General features: G+C 36.3%; 1 protein-coding gene across 1 annotated transcript in view; it reads left to right on the forward strand.

Moving 5' to 3' along the window:
• PTPRQ (protein tyrosine phosphatase receptor type Q) overlaps positions 1-17,841 on the forward strand; it is a 108,704-nt gene that overhangs the window by 76,478 nt on the left and 14,385 nt on the right. Inside the window, exons 32-37 of the mRNA XM_059816157.1 lie at positions 919-1,141; positions 1,555-1,628; positions 6,863-6,962; positions 7,754-7,882; positions 14,908-14,934; positions 15,596-15,677. Of these exons, the coding sequence (XP_059672140.1) occupies positions 919-1,141; positions 1,555-1,628; positions 6,863-6,962; positions 7,754-7,882; positions 14,908-14,934; positions 15,596-15,677 (635 nt within the window). The remainder of the gene's footprint in view (positions 1-918; positions 1,142-1,554; positions 1,629-6,862; positions 6,963-7,753; positions 7,883-14,907; positions 14,935-15,595; positions 15,678-17,841) is intronic.

Below are 17,841 nucleotides of genomic sequence, written 5' to 3' on the forward strand. Positions count from 1 at the left end.
AATATGAAACTTTTTTTTCAAGGTTTTTCTTCTGTTGCTATTAGTGTTGCCTGTAAAAGACTGCAGTCATGTGCAGTTGATATTTCCATTTCATAACAGGGGCAGAGGGATTTATATAAATCCCTTCTGTAGACTGTGGGTTAGAATGTGTATTCCCTTGTACGGACTGATGAACATTTACTCGTATGAATGGTGCCATGATACTCTTTTGAGTAATTGACTACCAGTGTGAGTGGGAGTTTCATGATAGGACATCATGTGGTCAGGCTTACTTTAGCTAAGAAGGACAAATTCCAGGTATTTAATTCTCTTGTTTTGCTTACTTTCAAAGTATAGAAGTAAAGCCTTCACATTAAGTGAATTCACAGTAAGTCTCTCACCTTTTTCTTTTTTGAATTTTGCATTTTAGCACTAATCCTACATTTACTTCATAGCTACTGCTGTGAAGATTCTGTTGAATTGATAGATGTGTAAATACCATGTTAAACAACATTTTGAAGATTTTTCTCCTCAGTTGCTGGGTACTGACCACTTACAGAAATCTAGTAATTTAATTTGTGAAACAGTCTTTACTGTCTTTAGAGTAAATACTTTTTACTGTCTTTGCTAGCCATGCTTAGTTTCAAAGTCAAGTGGCTTGGTCAAGTGATATCATCTACAGGCAGAGCTCATGTGCGAGACTGCCCCTGAAATTTTCTAGTTGTGATTCAGTTGACTTACTCTGAGTTAGCAAAATATAGATTGTGTGGATAATAAGGAAATTTGGGTTCAAGTGCAAATACAGTTATAGACTTAGCTGTGTAAATAGCACCAACAGTATGGTAAGCTCTTAAAAAAATTAATTTATTATTTAACTTCTTTAATTACAGTCTGGTTAGAATGTAAATTGTTTCTGATTATCTCCTTTCTTGACAATAGCTCAGCATGATGGGAATGTTACTAAGTGGTATGATGCCTACTTCAACAGACCAAGGCCGTATTTTACAAATGAAGGCTTTCCAAACCCACCATGTATAGAAGGAAAAGAAGATCTGAGTGGCAAAGAAGAGATATACATCATAGGTGCTGATACTACATGTATGATATCAGGCAGTCAAGAGAAAATATGTAATGGCCCACTAAAACCAAGAAAGCAGTACCTGTAAGTACATTTGTCTCTATGTTTGTCCAAGAGAAAGATTTAAGTGAAATATACTTTTATACAAACATACAAAACAAGTAGTTCAATTATGAAAAGGTGGAGACTGAAATGATCTTCATGTGTCTTAATTTAAAATTTTTTGGCTGAAGCATAAATATGGGAGACAATACATTTTTTAAATGTTTTAGGTAACAAAATATGCTTACTGAGTTCCTAAATTAAATAAGCCCAAATTCAAGATAAATAATTCATATAGTTTGTTTGAGCCCTTGATGTCCTTTTGCAAGTGAATAATGATTCCAACTTATATTACACTAAAACTGAAAAATAGTTTTTAGTTTCTAAATGAAATACTATTTAAGGAAATGCACATAAACTTTTCGTTCATTAGTTTTCTTGGGTTTATTTTACAGATTTAAGTTCAGAGCAACTAACGTTAAAGGACAGTTTACAGATTCTGACTATTCTGACCCTGTCAAAACTTTAGGTAAGGAGAGTGTAATTTATTAAAGTATTTCTCTGTTTCCAAAGAATCTAGACAATTCTATGTTTCTTTTTAGTAGAATAGATAATCTCTATTTTTGCTGGACTTAGCTTAACTAGAATGGTTGATGCCTGGCAAAGAAACATATCCATTCCCTTCTATGTCCTTTTGAGGTTGTCAAGAGGTCTTACTTCAGCCTAGACTGTTAAATGAAAAAGCACTATTGGCAAAGTTCATTAGCAGAGACTCAGTTATAACAATGAAAATACCATTTTGCGAGGATAGCTCATCTTGACTGGTGAACTGCCAGAAGCTATACTGTTTGTGAAGTTTCCCTCTCTGTTGGATGCAGAGCTATTCCAGTGAGCCTAGTGTAGGAAACCTCAGCTGCAGATCATTCTTTCTACTGGCAGCTCATCTGAGGACATGACACTTTAGCCCTTCATCCTTTAGATACAGACAAAGCTCTGTATTAGTTAATAAATTAATATTGTCCAATAGAACTCATCTGGTTCTGATGTCACTGGCCAACAGGCCAGCTGTTATGGGGTCTCAAATCCAGCATAAATTCCTCCATGGCAGAGTTGATCTACCCCCAAAATTGGGAATGAAGACTGTTGTAACAGATCGCAATAAGATCTGTAAGTTCTTTTAATATATTGGTAAGCCAAAACTTACTTAGCTAAGCATTAGCCCTGACTTTCTGAAAAGGGATCCCAAGACAACTGGATGAGTACCCAGAGGAATTTTAGTGGGCACATATTTTTCATTTGGCATTCATCTTCTGTGATATGAGCTCCCTTATTCATTTAATCCATGCTAGAAATTTGTTACATGATCTGATACTGAAGATCTTGAAATGCTAATTCACTACCTGAATATTCTGAAAGGATCTGGCACTATTTTTCTAGCCCTGAATGTTTTGGGAAGTGTGGCACAAAAGTTTCTTTATATGTTCTGAGTTTAAAAGTTCTAAGCCAATGAAGCAAATATCTTACCCGGTGAGGGCATGTGTCCAAACGTTGGACTATGTGTCCAATCAGGGAAAACAAATCTACCAGAAATGAGTCTGACTGTACCCAGTCCTCTGTGCAACTTTCTCCTTTCTAACAGAAAACTCTGCAATGCTTTTTCCCCCTGCAATGCAAGGGGAAAAAAAAAAAAAAAAGATAAATTATGCTTGTGGCAGGCAGATACTGTAATTCATTTGCTTCTGTATTGTTACTGAAAACTTGTGACACTTTCTCCTTTGGTGTAGATCATAAAGAAGCAAGATCTGTTTGCATGCTGAATAAAATGTAATAGGAAAAAAAAAATAGCCCTGATAAATTCCTCAGATATCCGTGGCTCCTCATACCCATATTACAGTGCCTTCTGTGCTAAAGTTTAACATCAAGCACTGCTTTTAAGGTGAGCACTACAGCAAACTCTTGTCTGGCCTTAACTTTTAAATTTCAGAGCCTATCCAACAAGAAACAAAACTTAAGTGGAACAGAAAATTAACACTTCCTTCTATGTTTTCTTACAAAAGTGTTGTGAAATGAACATCAAATTGATATATCACAAGTGATGCAGGTACTGCAGTTGAGTGGCTTTGAAGATCCAGCACCGGCAATGCCATTAATGCCAATGTCATCTTAAGTGAATAAGGGAAGGTAGATTTTTTCAGACACATTTTCTCTTGAGACACATAACCTGAGGAACCTTGCCCAAGTGTTTCCTTATCGAACATAAGCATAACCCAGAAAGCATGCCAGAAAGATCAGTAGCTGTTAGGTATCTTTGTGACTAATGACTTCTATTTCACTTGTAACAACAGTATCTTTTCAGAAGAAATTTATGCTGCCTGAAATCAGAATCGCAATTTCATCTTAATGATCTTCTTTTGTAATAATCACTGAAATTTGTGTTTTTCCAAATGATACTTTCATTTCAGTAGATAAAAGACTAATTTGAATTTTGGCAGAGGTATTCATGACTAGATTATTTTGGTTTCTAAATCTGCTTATAGAATAGGTAGACCTTTGACCTGGAAAACCAGAAAGCTCACCTTGTATCTGTGCAATTTAATACTGCAAGTTAAATATGTTTGAAGCTGAAAAAAAGATGGAAAACCTATGAGAGAGTTCTCTGTGACAGACTTCAGATGCTCTTGTTAAACAATAGGAATTTTGCTAGGGAGGAACACTGAAGCAGAAATTATTGGAATATACAGCTGCAATAATGATTTTTTAATTATAGTAAAGGATACATTTTAATATGGCCCTCCCACTCAACAATACTTGGAGTACCACAACTCTCCTCTTGAGCTGGAGAAGTGGAGTTTCTTCCTCATAACTCATAACTGACATTGCAAAAGTAACGTCCATACTACAATGAAAGGTCAGGATGAGATAATTAAGATGTGGTGACAAATACTGTTTAAACTTCTAATACATTAATTTCATAAACTCTTGATAGCTAGTTCAGCAAATCATTGTGGGGCAGCTGGTGGTCCTATGTAAGTGTAGCCTTTTTCCATGTGAAATACAAAGCCAATGTGACAGGAAATAATCAAAATGGGTTTCCTGACACTGCCTTTTGCATAGAAACCTACCTTATGATATTCTATTATTGCAGTTTGTTATCATTGTATATTGAGTGGCAGCTCCTCAGAATTATACAAGATGATGCCAGGACTGCATGCCAGTTGTATAATACCTATTTTTCCTACTATGCCAAATCTGTTTTGTCTCCTTCCCTTTGGCCATGATCATCTCTACAGACACGTAGTCCTTCCCTGTTGCGAAGAAGTAAGAGAAAGTGTATTTTTTTTATTTTTGGTGGGTATTCTGCCAGCACTCTTTTGTTTAATAACATTGGCAATGCTTGGACTGGTTAACTGTAGGGTTTAACATTTAACATTGACTCCACTGTTTAGTGGTAAATAGAACTGTTGTAGAGGTTCCTCTGGAGATTTTTCTGTTCTTCTTCCACATTACTAAGGTTTGTACCTTATCACAGAAATCAGTGAATGGCAGGGACTTGTTCATTCCTTTCCTCTTTGAAACAGTTTTCTATATACTTGTTTTCTTCCCTATTGTCTTCCCCTGGCCTAAATTGTTCTTACCTTGTAGTGTCCAGTGTTGTACCTGAGACTTTACTAATACAGTGGAATAATTATTTCAGGTGTATTGGAAACTATACTTAATTCTGTGTATCACAAGATTATGTCTATCATTTCATATAGGCATGATATTGCTTATTCATGTTGTTTGTGGTCTACTATAATCTCACACTTTCTTCTGATAAATTGCAACCTAACCTACTGTTTCATATGCTGTATCATTATAGCTGATTATTCCTGCCTACGTGTAGAACCATGCACTTGATCTTACAAAGTTGCATCCTACTGTTTTAAGACCATTTTTTTCGGCTAAATCAGGATAATTTTTAATTTTAATCATGTTCTCCAATGTACGTGCAGTACAGGTCATCTGCAATATACTCTCCAATCCAAAAATCAGGGCCTTTTGAGAGAAACAAAGCCAGGACTTCAGTGTTTCCCAGTGTGTCCTTAGGAGGATGTTGTCCCTTGAGTAGGAAATCTCAGTTTCATATGGCAGGAAGCAGTACACTTTTCTGTTCTTCCTGGAGGCTGGACAGGAGCTAGATTTTCTACAGTGGATCAGCAAGTGGAGGTGAATGTCGGCATAGGTGATGAATACCAGCAGTAGTAATCCCTTGCTATTCTTGTTTTCACTATGTACCTAAGGAAAAAAGAGGCTGAGGTTTTTGAGATAAGGACAGGATTACCAGGAAGGGTGGAAAATTGAATGAGTCTCAGAAATTTAGCACCAAAGACGTTCGAAAAGAAGTCTAGAAACTACTAGCCTTAGTGGTTTATCAGCCTCTGAATGAGCCTTCATTCTCACTTGGAAGGACTGATCAGAATACCAGCACCTTTACTTTTTTATCATAAAGGCCTTTATGATAACTTTTTACTTGCTGGTGGTTATTCCTAACAATATCACCAATTCCCACATAAATAAAGAGCATGAGTTGATGGTCAGTGAGGCAGAGTAATCCAGACTGTTCAGAGTCGATCACTAGGTGGGTTTCTTCAGCATCCTGAGGAGAGTATCTCCAAAAAGCATCTTTTATTTTGTGCTTGTGAGTGACGACTGCAAACCCCTGTCGTGGTTTAAGCGCAGCTGGCAACTAAGCACCACACAGCCACTCGCTCACTCCCCCTCTGCCCCAGCAGGATGGGGGAGAGAATCAGAAAAGTAAAAGTGAGAAAGCTCGTGGGTTGAGATAAGAACAGTTTAATAAGTGAAATGAAATAAAATATAATCATAATAATAAAGATAATAATAATGAAAATTGTAATGAAAAGGGAAATAACAACAACAATAACAAACAAGAAAGCCAAGTGATGCAAATGAAAACAATTGCTCACCACCCTCCGACCGATGCCCAGCCCAAGCAGTGGTCCCCCAGCCAGCTTTCCCCCTGGTTTATATACTGAGCATGACATCGTATGGTATGGAATATCCCTTTGGTCAGTTGGGGTCAGCTGTCTCAGCTGTGTCCCCTCCCAACTTCCCGTGCACCCCCAGCCTACTCGCTGGTGGGGCGGTGTGAGAAGCAGAAAAGGCCTTGACTCTGTGTAAGCACTGCTCAGCAGTAACTAAAACATCCCTGCTTTATCAACACTGTTTCCAGCACAAATCCAAAACATAGCCCCATACTAGCTGCTATGAAGAAAATTAACTCTACCCCAGCCAAAACCAGCACAACCCCATAGCTTCAGAGTTGTGGCTGTTCCTTTTCCACTTCTGGAGTTTGATTATTTCTAGCTGATAGAGAAGTGTGTCTGTTCTTGGCCAGAGGCTGAAGCAGAAGCTCAGGTCAGGCTAGTGTTCAGACTGATGCTACTGCAGTGTAGACCTACCTTAACCTGTTTAGCAGATAAAACTGAAAAGCACCAGGGGATGGCTGCACATATAGCTGTAGACATATACTATTAGCACGATGGATTACATAGATCAGCAATGCTTTGGAACCTTTAAATAAATTGTTTCTGGTTTTGTTATATTTTTCTTTCCTTGAGCAGCTCTTTGACTGATACAAAATGGATGCAGTTTTATTGAGAGAAAAGTACCTGTCTCTCATCGCTCCCTGTTTTCACCTTGTCAGAAATGTAAAAATTATAATGAATCTATGAAATATTAGATTTTCACTTTCTTTTGCAGGTGAAGGACTGTCAGGCAGATCTGTAGAAGTTATCCTTGCTGTTACTTTGTGTATACTTTCAGTTGTTCTTTTGGTGGCTGCAGTATATGCTTTTGCAAGGTGAGATTTATGTATCTTTGCCATGCCATGTTTTCAAACACTCAAAAATGTTTTAAAGAAGAGTTGAAACAGTCCTATAAATGGAACTGATCTGTTATTTCAAAATGTATTGCATTTTCTTTTTTTTTTTTGTCTTTTATGTAGAAACTTAGGGAGGGACTCACAAAGGCTAGCTTTAGTCTAGTGGGGCTAACCTCCATAGAAGGAGAAAATCAAACTTCTCTAGAGGGTAAATCAGAGCAGTAGCCTATCTTACATTTTCAGACCCACTTTTCTATTGGCCTGAGATGAGGATACAGATCAGAGTGTCAGTTTGCTGATGTTAGCGTGATGGCTAGCCCTATTGACAGCTTGATATGAAGTAAATACTCTAAATTCTGTTTTCTCTTTTACTAATAATCAATTGAATATGTTGAAGCCTCACATGTGAAAGAGAAATTGACTTCTAATTCAAATTGTAAAGAAAATATCCATGCAAAGAAGCAGACTGGGTGCTGCATACATGATGTTTGTTTGCTCATTCACCAGAAGTTCTGTTCTTCCTCAGCTGCATCATTCAGGCATTGCCAAAGAATTTATGTAGGAAAACTAAAAGAATATACAGGCTAGATTCTTTCCATATAAATTTGGTCAGTTGGGGTCAGCTGGATTTGACTAAATTACAGCATTGGAAGGGAAAGCAGGATAAAAGCCAAGGAAGGATTTCAGTTTCGGCCTGTCTAATCAAAGTATTGACAATTGTGTCCTTAATTTTCTTGCATATTTATTTTTCACTATTATTTTCTGTTTAGAATTCGGCAAAAGCAAAAAGAGGGAGGCACATATTCCCCACGAGATGCTGAAATTATTGACACTAAGTTTAAACTAGATCAGTTGATCACAGTGGCAGACCTGGAGCTGAAGGATGAGAGATTTACACGGTAAGCGTACTCCTTAGGCAAAACAGTGGTCCAAAGGAGCTGTAGCCATGACCCCTTTCTGACCTTTGCTTGTTTGGAAGTGTTTGTGGTGTTCTTATTTACACAGGTCACTGAGATCCTCTTTCAAAGAATGACCTCCATCCTCAAGACACTTCTCACTAGCTTTTAGAAAATCACTTAATCTTCAGCTCTTTTTACAACAAGATAAAGATCTAAGTGCAAATCACTGTTTAACTGTGTTAGCAAAAAAAGGGCTACATATTTTTAAACATGTAGAATTTCTGATTTTTTTTGATGGCCCAGTGTTTTGTGTAGACTGCAAACCTACATAAGCATTTTGAAAGAGTCAAACTCCCAGAAGTCCCAGTCAGCTAATTCAAGAACAAATCTGTCATTGTTTAATTGACATTTAGAAAGCATTTTTTCACAAAGGGATTTGCATAGTATCTGGGTTTCTGTGGAGCTCAGCACACTGGCTATCCTGACATCTGCTCCTTTAAGGGGTATGCAGCAATTCCAGGCTATTCATATTTTCTGTCTAACAAAGAATCTTGTCACAGATATTCATCAGAAGGAAAACTGCTCTTTCTCGCTGCCAGGAGTATGGATATTATTCACCGAATAAATATAATGATGATTCTCAATAATATACGACATCCAACTGAGTTAGAAATGTTTGGTGAACATTCTTTACCTACCTGTATTTTCCCTGCTGTGTCAGATAAAACACTGTGGTAGGCAGTCCCCTTAAAGATGAGAAGCCTAAAGTAGTCTTGCCCTAGCAGTCAGGCATCCTACTGTTGCAGACTAGAAATAGCTGGAAGATGAAAGGTTGTAGCTGTTGATCTGTTTTGTTTAAGTGTGTATATGTCTATGTGTGTGGTACAGAGTAAGTCTATTGCATGTATAAACCTGTTCAAAATAGTGCACACAGGAATGGCTGCTTGTAACAGATGAGAAAACATACTATTAATCATCTGGAAATCATCGACGTAATGGATGCGGTATATTTGGTGGGGGGCACATGTCATTCAGGTAACATTGCTTAGTACCTGCTAATAACAGTGAAAAACATTCTCTGGAGACAGAACCATTGCCAATGCACTGTGATGACTGTGACTTGTATAAATGATCTTGATGGATCTTCAAAATGGCCTTGTTTCCAAACTGCTAGCTGAACAAGAATAGTATTGATTTTGTTTATATACTAAAGTGTTAATGGGTTTTACTTCCAGATACTCTTCATTTTTCTTTAGACGCAAGGAGATATTTGTCATCCAGTAAGTTTTTGTATTATTGAAGCAACATGGTGTGTTTTCCGTTCTGTTCTCTTAACCTGTGTGCTACTATACTATATTGAATGAAATAGTTAACCACAATGAAATGCCAATCTTTACAGCTATACTAATGACAAACAGTGGTATTTGTCATCATGAAATCCTGTTTGCTTTTAGTCCCTAATGTTAAGGTACAACAGTTCCACAGCTATTTTGAGATAAATCAGGGCAATTTTTACATGGAAATGACAATTTATGACAATATAGCACTGATATATACAATCTATCCTTGAAGCAAATGTAGTGCAAATGTAACATAAGAAACATGCTGTTTCTTTCCTTTGGCAGTTAGAATGTATGTACTTAAGAGAAGTTCTCGTTTTTCTCAACTGCCTTTTGTACTTACTTACACTGCAGCTGTTTTGTACTATGCCAGTACAATCTCAGTAACATATCCATGCAGTCAAATCCTTTATCAGTTTGTGGAGTACTATTCTGCCTCTTTTCTGTCTAAATTATGTGTAGTTTGGATTTGTACAGTCTCAAACTCTACACAGTAATTGCAAACTATAATATTTCATACTTATGTACACTTCATTATGTGACTTATGCACAGCAAGGCCTTTACTGAACAGTGCTTCAGCAGTTTTAGTTACATCACCCTTATTTTAATGAGTCAGTCTCACATTTTGGTTTGCAGTTTATCGTGTCCTTCCATCTGCATTTTTCTCTTTCCTCCTTCCCCACTCCTTTAATGTCCAAAAGCAAAGACTCTGCTTTTCTGCCATTCTTGTAAGGTACAGGATGCAGCTGTTAAATTTTGTGTTATTATTTTTCAAACAGTAGCTGCACTGAAGCTACAGTGGACTCCTTGCCCAGGTCCTTTGTGGGACATAACAACAAGTTGTGGAAGTTTGAAGTGTAGGCACTAACTGAGAGCTCCTCCTCCTTTTTCAGGCTGGCTTGTTTGTAATTCTTGAATAGCAGTAAATCAGCTAAAATATGGTTTTAATTGTCCAGCTAAGTATATTTTCTACCCTGAAAGAATGATGGGGAGTTTGTGTGGAAATCTTAGGTGATGAAAGAGCAGTATAGATTTTTTTTCCAAAACCTACTAACCATCCCAATCAGTGCTCATTTGAAGGAGATGCTTTGGAAATCAAGTGTTTTGTCATTTCTCAGCCCGTATATTACTTATCATGTTAGCTACTATAAATCAGTAAAGACACGGACTTACGGCTGACACAGTTCATCCACAGAATCAAGATGCTCCAGCCTGCTCCATGAGATCCTTCTGACTGTCTCTCATACATTGTCTCTTCAGACATTCTTTCATATTTAGTGGATCATGACCTATGATTTTGGCTCATATTCTCAGAAACTTTGTGCAGCTGGTATCATATAAGAAATAAAAAGATGTAGTAGAAAAAGGTTTTCCTGTTCTGTAAGAAAATGACTGGAAATATTTTTTTATCATTCCCAGCAGATCAAAAATTCAAAACTTGAAAAGTTTAATGAACCAAAACTCAGCAAATGTTCAATATAGGTTAATCAAAACATTTTATCTCATGCATTTTATAATCTTTTTAGTATAAATTATTTTGCATTAAAAAGTCAGTCTAAATAGAAAAAAACATCAAATTCAAAATTGCCAAGCATCCCTTTTTTTGTGTCAACATTTTTTTCAAATCAGGAAATTCATGGCAAATCCCAATTTCCAGTAGTAATTTTTTGACACCATCTCTCAGCAAGTCTTTGTTAGGCAATTAATTAATGGGATGTAGCTGCAGAGGGCATGCAAGGAATTATGTCCTGCTGAATTCAGTGGAAAATGAGATCTGTTTTATTTTGAATGTTTGGGACACACGTTGATCTCCATGATGGTGGAGATGGTATGAGACAGGCAATAACAGAAAAATATAACCCTTGTTTAAAACATATATAGCCCATCAGTCTAAACTGGATTAAACATTGTTTCATTAAGCACACTGAATATACATACACCAGGGCCTCTCATGACTTACTTTTTGTAACATGTCCATAGGGTTTTGCAAGTCACTTTTCAAAGCAGACATTCATCTGCTGTGAATAGATTGTCACTAAATTTTCAGGGTGCACCAGATTTGGTGAGAGTCAAGTAACTCTTCCCAGTTCCAGGTGCTCACCTAGGAGACAGCTTCTCTGGCACCCTACTTTTGCAGTGATTTCTGCAGCAAGGATAAAGCCATGTAGGTCCCTGTTTCTTAAAAACTTTCCTTGAGAAGTTGCACTTGTGGTGAATGCTTTGAGGCTTTTGTTTCATTCTGTGTGAGAGAGCTTGTCAAGCAAATGAGGCAGAGGTTCAGTAGAAATATTTCTGAATTACAGACACTGCAATATTTCTGAATTACAGACCTTGCAAATACCAGGTAATTAGAACTCTTCATGGAAAAGTATTGTATATAAAATTATTGTCTGATCTCACCTTTCCTATATATTGTGCATTCAGTAGGTGTTTATAGTCGAAGAAACACTTCTGCACATGCATTACTTTCTCTAGACCAGCCCGTTTCTTCTTTCTTTGAGTGGGGATAGGCATGGCTCCTGCCTTGCCTTTTTCTTCAACAAGTTTCCCTTTAGTAATCAACTATCAAAAATAGGCTTCCTGAGCTTTGTATCCCAGGAGTACAAGGTCTATGAATGTACGTGTCCTGGTACAATGGAAGAAATGACCATGTGTTCTCTTACCTTAGGCCTTTAATATTTAGGAAGGGTTAAGCTCCATATTGCTTTCAATTAACTTGCTAAAAATTAGTTCCTCCGTTGTTCCTAGGAAGTGTCAATGGTGCTTATGAGTTAAGCCTTTTGCCTACATACTCATTTCTGTTGTTTTCTATTTGGACGAAGTTTTAATTCCCTATGGATTTCAGATGATTGACCCAGAGAGAAAGCCGAGTCTGTGTGACAATATGGTCTTCAGTTACCACTGCCAAGACAAATAAATGGCTTCTTTCTAGCTCTATCATAAGTAATCTGAGTGGGATTCAGATTTTTGATAGACTTCAAAAAAAACCCCACACATGAAACAATACACTGTTTTAAAAGGAAATCAGATTTAAGGCAATAAAGCATTCTTTATCTTACAGAATGTTTTTCTTTCCTGGTTTCAAAGTCAAACAAGTGGGAATCTGGAATTGTCCAGCTGAAATAGGGAACTTTGCAACTTCATGGTTTGATTCTAAATTGTGCTCATCAAGATCTAGTGATATCTATATTTGTATGTTTTATACAAAAGACTGGGAAATGTGGAGAACAAGATTACAGGTAGATGAGTATTTGTTCATTGATGAAACACTGTAAGATTATTATTACACATTTAAGCCAAGAGACTTGGAAAAAATACTAATTTTTGAAGCCTGAGGATGCTGAAACTGAGTATAGCTGTAAGTCTGTACTGAGCATAGAAAATTCATCCCTTCTGAAGATTCTTACACAACAAAGCCAACATCTTTGCCATAGTCTTCAAGTCAGACATTAATTCTCATATAAGCATTTAAATTAAATCATCTTATTTTCTGAGCTGCCAAGCCACTGCAATGTGCATTTGCTACCAACAGAATCGTGAGAGTTCAGTAGTTCTAAAAATCAGGTTCTTCACTTAAATGCCCACAGATACGTTAAAGTGTTAATCTGTAGTTGCCTTACTTCTTTAAAAATGTTTACTGCTTGTGAAAGGTAATGCATGATTATGCCTTTAAAAAATCACCTGTTATTAATATTAAGAATTAACTAGAAAGCAACATATGTAACACTGTTTAGTTCATTTTCTGAGGTATTTCAGTGCTTTAATTCTCTGCTTTGAGTGAAAGTAAAAAAAGGAAATATTCTTGAGTAAGGTGGTGTTAATGGTGCAGCTTGTCTCCTATGTTCTTTGCTGTTGGATCCATGTACCTTCAGCACTGAAGCACTAAATGACAGACCCAGCTTGCTTATGTACAGCATAGATGTAATTTTTATTCCCTAATGACCAAACTGCATTTGATTACTGCAAATTAGGTTCAGTAAGCCCCTAATTGCTATTAATTCTAGAGGAGGAAAGCCAACACTATTAAAAAAATTACTGGGATGTCAACTGGGAGATTACTTTTTTCCTGTTGTTCTATGGTGAAGATAGGTGAATTCAAAGTGTAATTTCTTTGCAGACACTGCAAATTTTGTCCTGAAAAAACGTCTACAAAAAGTTTACTTTCTGCTCAAAGACAAATATATTTGCATACAGTACATTGGCCCAGCTATTAAGAATACTTTTTCTTCATGAAACTTTAGCTCTGTAATGTTGCCAATATTACTAGAAGGTAGTTTCATCTGCCACGTAATGCAAACAACATGATACAAAAGGCGCTAGCTAGATGTCTAAACATTCTGAATAGAGTTGCATGCTTTGTTGTGTCATTGCCTTCTTTTTCATTCTAAACCTCTTCTTCAGTTGTCCTAGTAAGCACTTTGAGTTTGAGCCTTTTTCTGTGAGTTCTTACACTTCTTTTTACTCCAGTGAGACTGACCCAAGGCTTTCATAGCCAGTTTGCTTTGTTTGAAGAGAACTGTCATAACAAAGTATGTACCACAAAGGCATCTTTAGTAGCTTTGAAATTAACTTCTCTGATGCTTAATAATAAATTATTCAACTATTGTATTAATCTCATTTTATTATGTAATTTAAAATATAAATATTTAAGAATGACTTCGTAAACCAAAGTATTTTTAAAGGAAACTGTTGTCTTTTCTACTAAAATTATGGCAGCAGTAGACATTTGTATTTGTATTATGGAATAGTTTTGGTAATATTTGTATGTAAGAATGTATGATTTTTGGAGAGACAGACACATAAAAGGTATACTTAGAGCTTTTTTGAAGGGGCAAGTTATCTTTTAAACTGTATTCAAACTTTTTGACTTGGTCTTTTAGACAAGTGTGAGTCTGAGTGCCCAAAGTTTGGCTTCTAAATACATAATGCTAAGACATTCTTAAAATGAGTTCAGAGGCGATGCTGATGACCAAGTTTCAAGGCCATCTGAAAGCCCCCTGAGTATAGATGCTCATGTAGTTTCTTCATGAAACTTCTGTGGGATCAAGTTAAAGATTTAATATGTAGCACAGTTTCTAAAATCGCCATGCACCATAAAGAGCAGTGAACATGAAAACAGGCATTCATTTTTAAAATCTTTAGAAAAACAGCCATAGCTGTTTGGTTTCTATAGAGGCACACCAATAGCATGATTCATCTGTGACTTACTTTAGATATCTGCTTAAAATGAGATGAAATCACACCTATTTCTCTTCATTGATTATAAAAGGAGTCTAGAGTGACTAGGTCAGAAATAGGCATATAATAGGCAACCTATCCTTATGCTCTGAAATGGCCCTTAGAAGAATAATATTGAGTACATAGAGTAAAATGAAATCTGTGGATGTATATGAAGTGGTGTGCTGGAAGTATGGATTTCCCAGGGCCGTATGAGCCCAGAGCACTGTAAAATGATATGAAGAGAATGATAGAAACTGTAACTACCGTATCTATATCTGCCAATACCTGAGATAAAAACTAAGCAAGACAAACACACAAGATATCTGACATATAATAGTATTTGAATCCATGAGAGAAATAAATCTGGTTCTTTAGTTACTTGACTATTTAATCTAAAACCTATTAACATGCACAATATTGGTTAGCTCTCAGCTTGCTATGTTTAACAAAAATCTCTGTTGCAGGTTACTTAGTTATAGAAAATCCATCAAGTAAGTTGATTAAAGATTTTTATATTGTGGTCGTCAGTGATTCTCAATGTGTGGTTCCCTCCTCTATGTTTATTAGAAAAAACTCGAAGCTGCATATAAATCATAAAAGCATGACTAATTGCATGGTAACTGGAGAAATGCTTTCTCTCTCTCTGGGGTGAAGCCTGCATGTCTGTGTTTTAGCTTGGGAAGTAATACAGGGATATTTAAACTCCTCGGGGTTTAAAAACCATGTCATTATGAGAATGAGGTCACTGCAATATTTTATATGTCTAAAACCTTGCAATGTATAAAATGTTTTCTGTGCAACAAAGAAGTATTATGTACTTTAGAATGCAATAATAACTTTACAAATTTCCATTAATATCAAAACCTTGCCTTGGAATGCTGTTACCTATAAAAACAATCCTACCCTACAGTACTGTTAACAACATTAAAAATTTGGTGAGGGGGAACAACAAGGGGAGAAAATGCTTCTATTTTAAGTGTCTGAAAATAAACCAAATAAGCATACTGTAAGCAATTTGTAGTTTTCTGCCTATGAGAATCTTTCTATTGAACTGAAAAACATTGTTTATTAATAAACTGCAGTTAAATAAGAATAAAAAGAATGACAAAGAAATTCCCTACAGGTTTCTAATTCTTCTGTCATTACTTTCAGGCCAATAAGCAAGAAATCCTTCCTACAACATGTTGAAGAGCTTTGCACAAACAACAACCTAAAGTTTCAGGAAGAATTTTCGGTATGTTGCTAGCAGTTGTCACAACATCGCAAGACCTTTAGTCGTTTCATGTGTCACATTTCATGTCCATTTTAAGCAGGCAAGGCCGTGAAGGACTCTGGCCTTGATAATCAATACCCAATTACCAGGTTGATTGTTTAGAAAGTAATATTACACTGATTTGGATTCTGCAGTCTACACTGCAACCTGATCGGAATGATTCACCCAAGTGTCAGCAAAAGATGATCTTCCATAGACTCTGATCTTTGCAAGAACATCGTAATATTTATGCTTTTACATATGTAGTGATGCATATGTAGTTACCTGAGAAAAGTTTATTTAGAAATAGTTTTCTAACATATATACAGGTATATTTAACTGCTTTAAATAAGTTCGTTTTCCTGAGTGATGATGACCCCAAAAACACAGCTGAAATTTATTCTGCGAAATGTTCAGGCCCCAGTCATACTGCCATGGAAGTCAGAAATGTTTTTCATTCATAGGTTTCGGTGCAGAAAGTAAAAGTTTGTGCATGGTATTTTGCTTTTTGTTCCTCTACAAATAATAGGTCATACTTGTCATGCTCTTGAGAATAGCCTCCATATGTATAGCCTCCATCTCCTTATGTGCGTAGACGAACACAGCAAGCCTGTCTTTCTTTCTGAAAAGAGACCAGCTTTCAAAATATACATTACAAACAATATAATGTATATATACTTTCAAATTTAAATCTCAATGTTTTCACTGTTTTCATTAAGTAACATTTTTACGGCTATCTTTTTTTTTTTTCTCAACAGTATCTTGTTATTTCAGAATCTTTGTCATCATCATTTTTAACACATACAGTCATTTGCCCTCACAAAAATAATTTGTCAATCTCCAGTGACTTTATTATTTTGGATTTATAGATTTACCATGAATTGCTTACCAGTTGGATTAACAAAAATGAAGACTCAACAATTGGCTTTTCTTCTGCTAGATTATAATATTTCAGTCTCTGAGGGAAAACCAACAGAAGTGTGAAAAGATTAATGGTATTTCCTGCAGCTTTTTTGTTATGCTTCTTAGGTAAAATTGGTCTGGATTTAATAATAAAAAGCACCATAAAATTCTCTGAGCAATAAAGTAAGGAGAACTTTTTTTCCAAGAGCAGAAGTGTTATTTCACTTGAACAAGAGTGATTATAGTTATATTATGCATGACTGAACAGATGAAAAGTTTTACTAGCAATAACATTTTCACGTATGAACGTTCATCACTGGAAAGTTTCTAGTATTACTTTCTTTAGGTGTGACCCACATTGGGTAAGCCTTACAGCATTCTAATGCCTTAAAACTTAAACAATAGTGTTTTATCAAATCAAAATCTTGGCAATCCATTTCAAATTTAGAGAAATACAAGTAGCTGAGGCTTCATTCAACTAAATTATAAAGTCAACTTATAATCAACAGTTTTATATGTCATTTGGGCTTCCACTTTTTTTCTCTCTGAGCTTCAGCTTCCATGTTTCAGTGTGTAGTGATACCTTCCCAGATGACTTGTCCGAGGGCAGGCAGAATTGCAGGGTAGGTCCAGTTCCTGATTAAGATGGTATCTATAGTATCTGTAGCACCTGTCTTATCAGATGAATAATAGGATTGACAATGCAATTGAAATTACATCAGAAATGACAATCCACAGAAACAGGCCATGCACACAACAAACAAGAAGACCTTGTGACCTTCATTGTTTCCATCCACATTCATCATTTTAGTTTCACATAAATGACTCAAGCCTCTGACTATGTGCGTAAGAGAGATAAGCTCAAGATACAAACCCATGGACCATTATATCTGAAGCACATAACTAAAAACATGGTGCTGAGCTTGCTTGAGCTCTCTGGCCATCGCTGTACTAGTAAATTCAAGTATACCGGGAACTGGACATGAGAATATGATAATTTACACTAATAAACTCTTAGTATATTCCCTGCCTTGAATTTGGACTGTTGCAGCTAGCAGTCTTCCAGGACAATTCCAAGATATGTTTTGGTAGGTAAAGTAGTCTAGGGATCATTTACAATAGGCAACTTGTAGACAACAAACATGTTTTGGAGTTTTATAGCATAAATGGGGCTCTTTCCATTTCACTTAGTCTTGGAATCCAGGGATATTCCTGGTCTCATCTAATTTATTGGATTGACCAA

This window comes from Gavia stellata, chromosome 4 (genome assembly GCF_030936135.1).
Source record: "Gavia stellata isolate bGavSte3 chromosome 4, bGavSte3.hap2, whole genome shotgun sequence".
NCBI classification, from domain to species: Eukaryota; Metazoa; Chordata; class Aves; order Gaviiformes; family Gaviidae; genus Gavia; species Gavia stellata.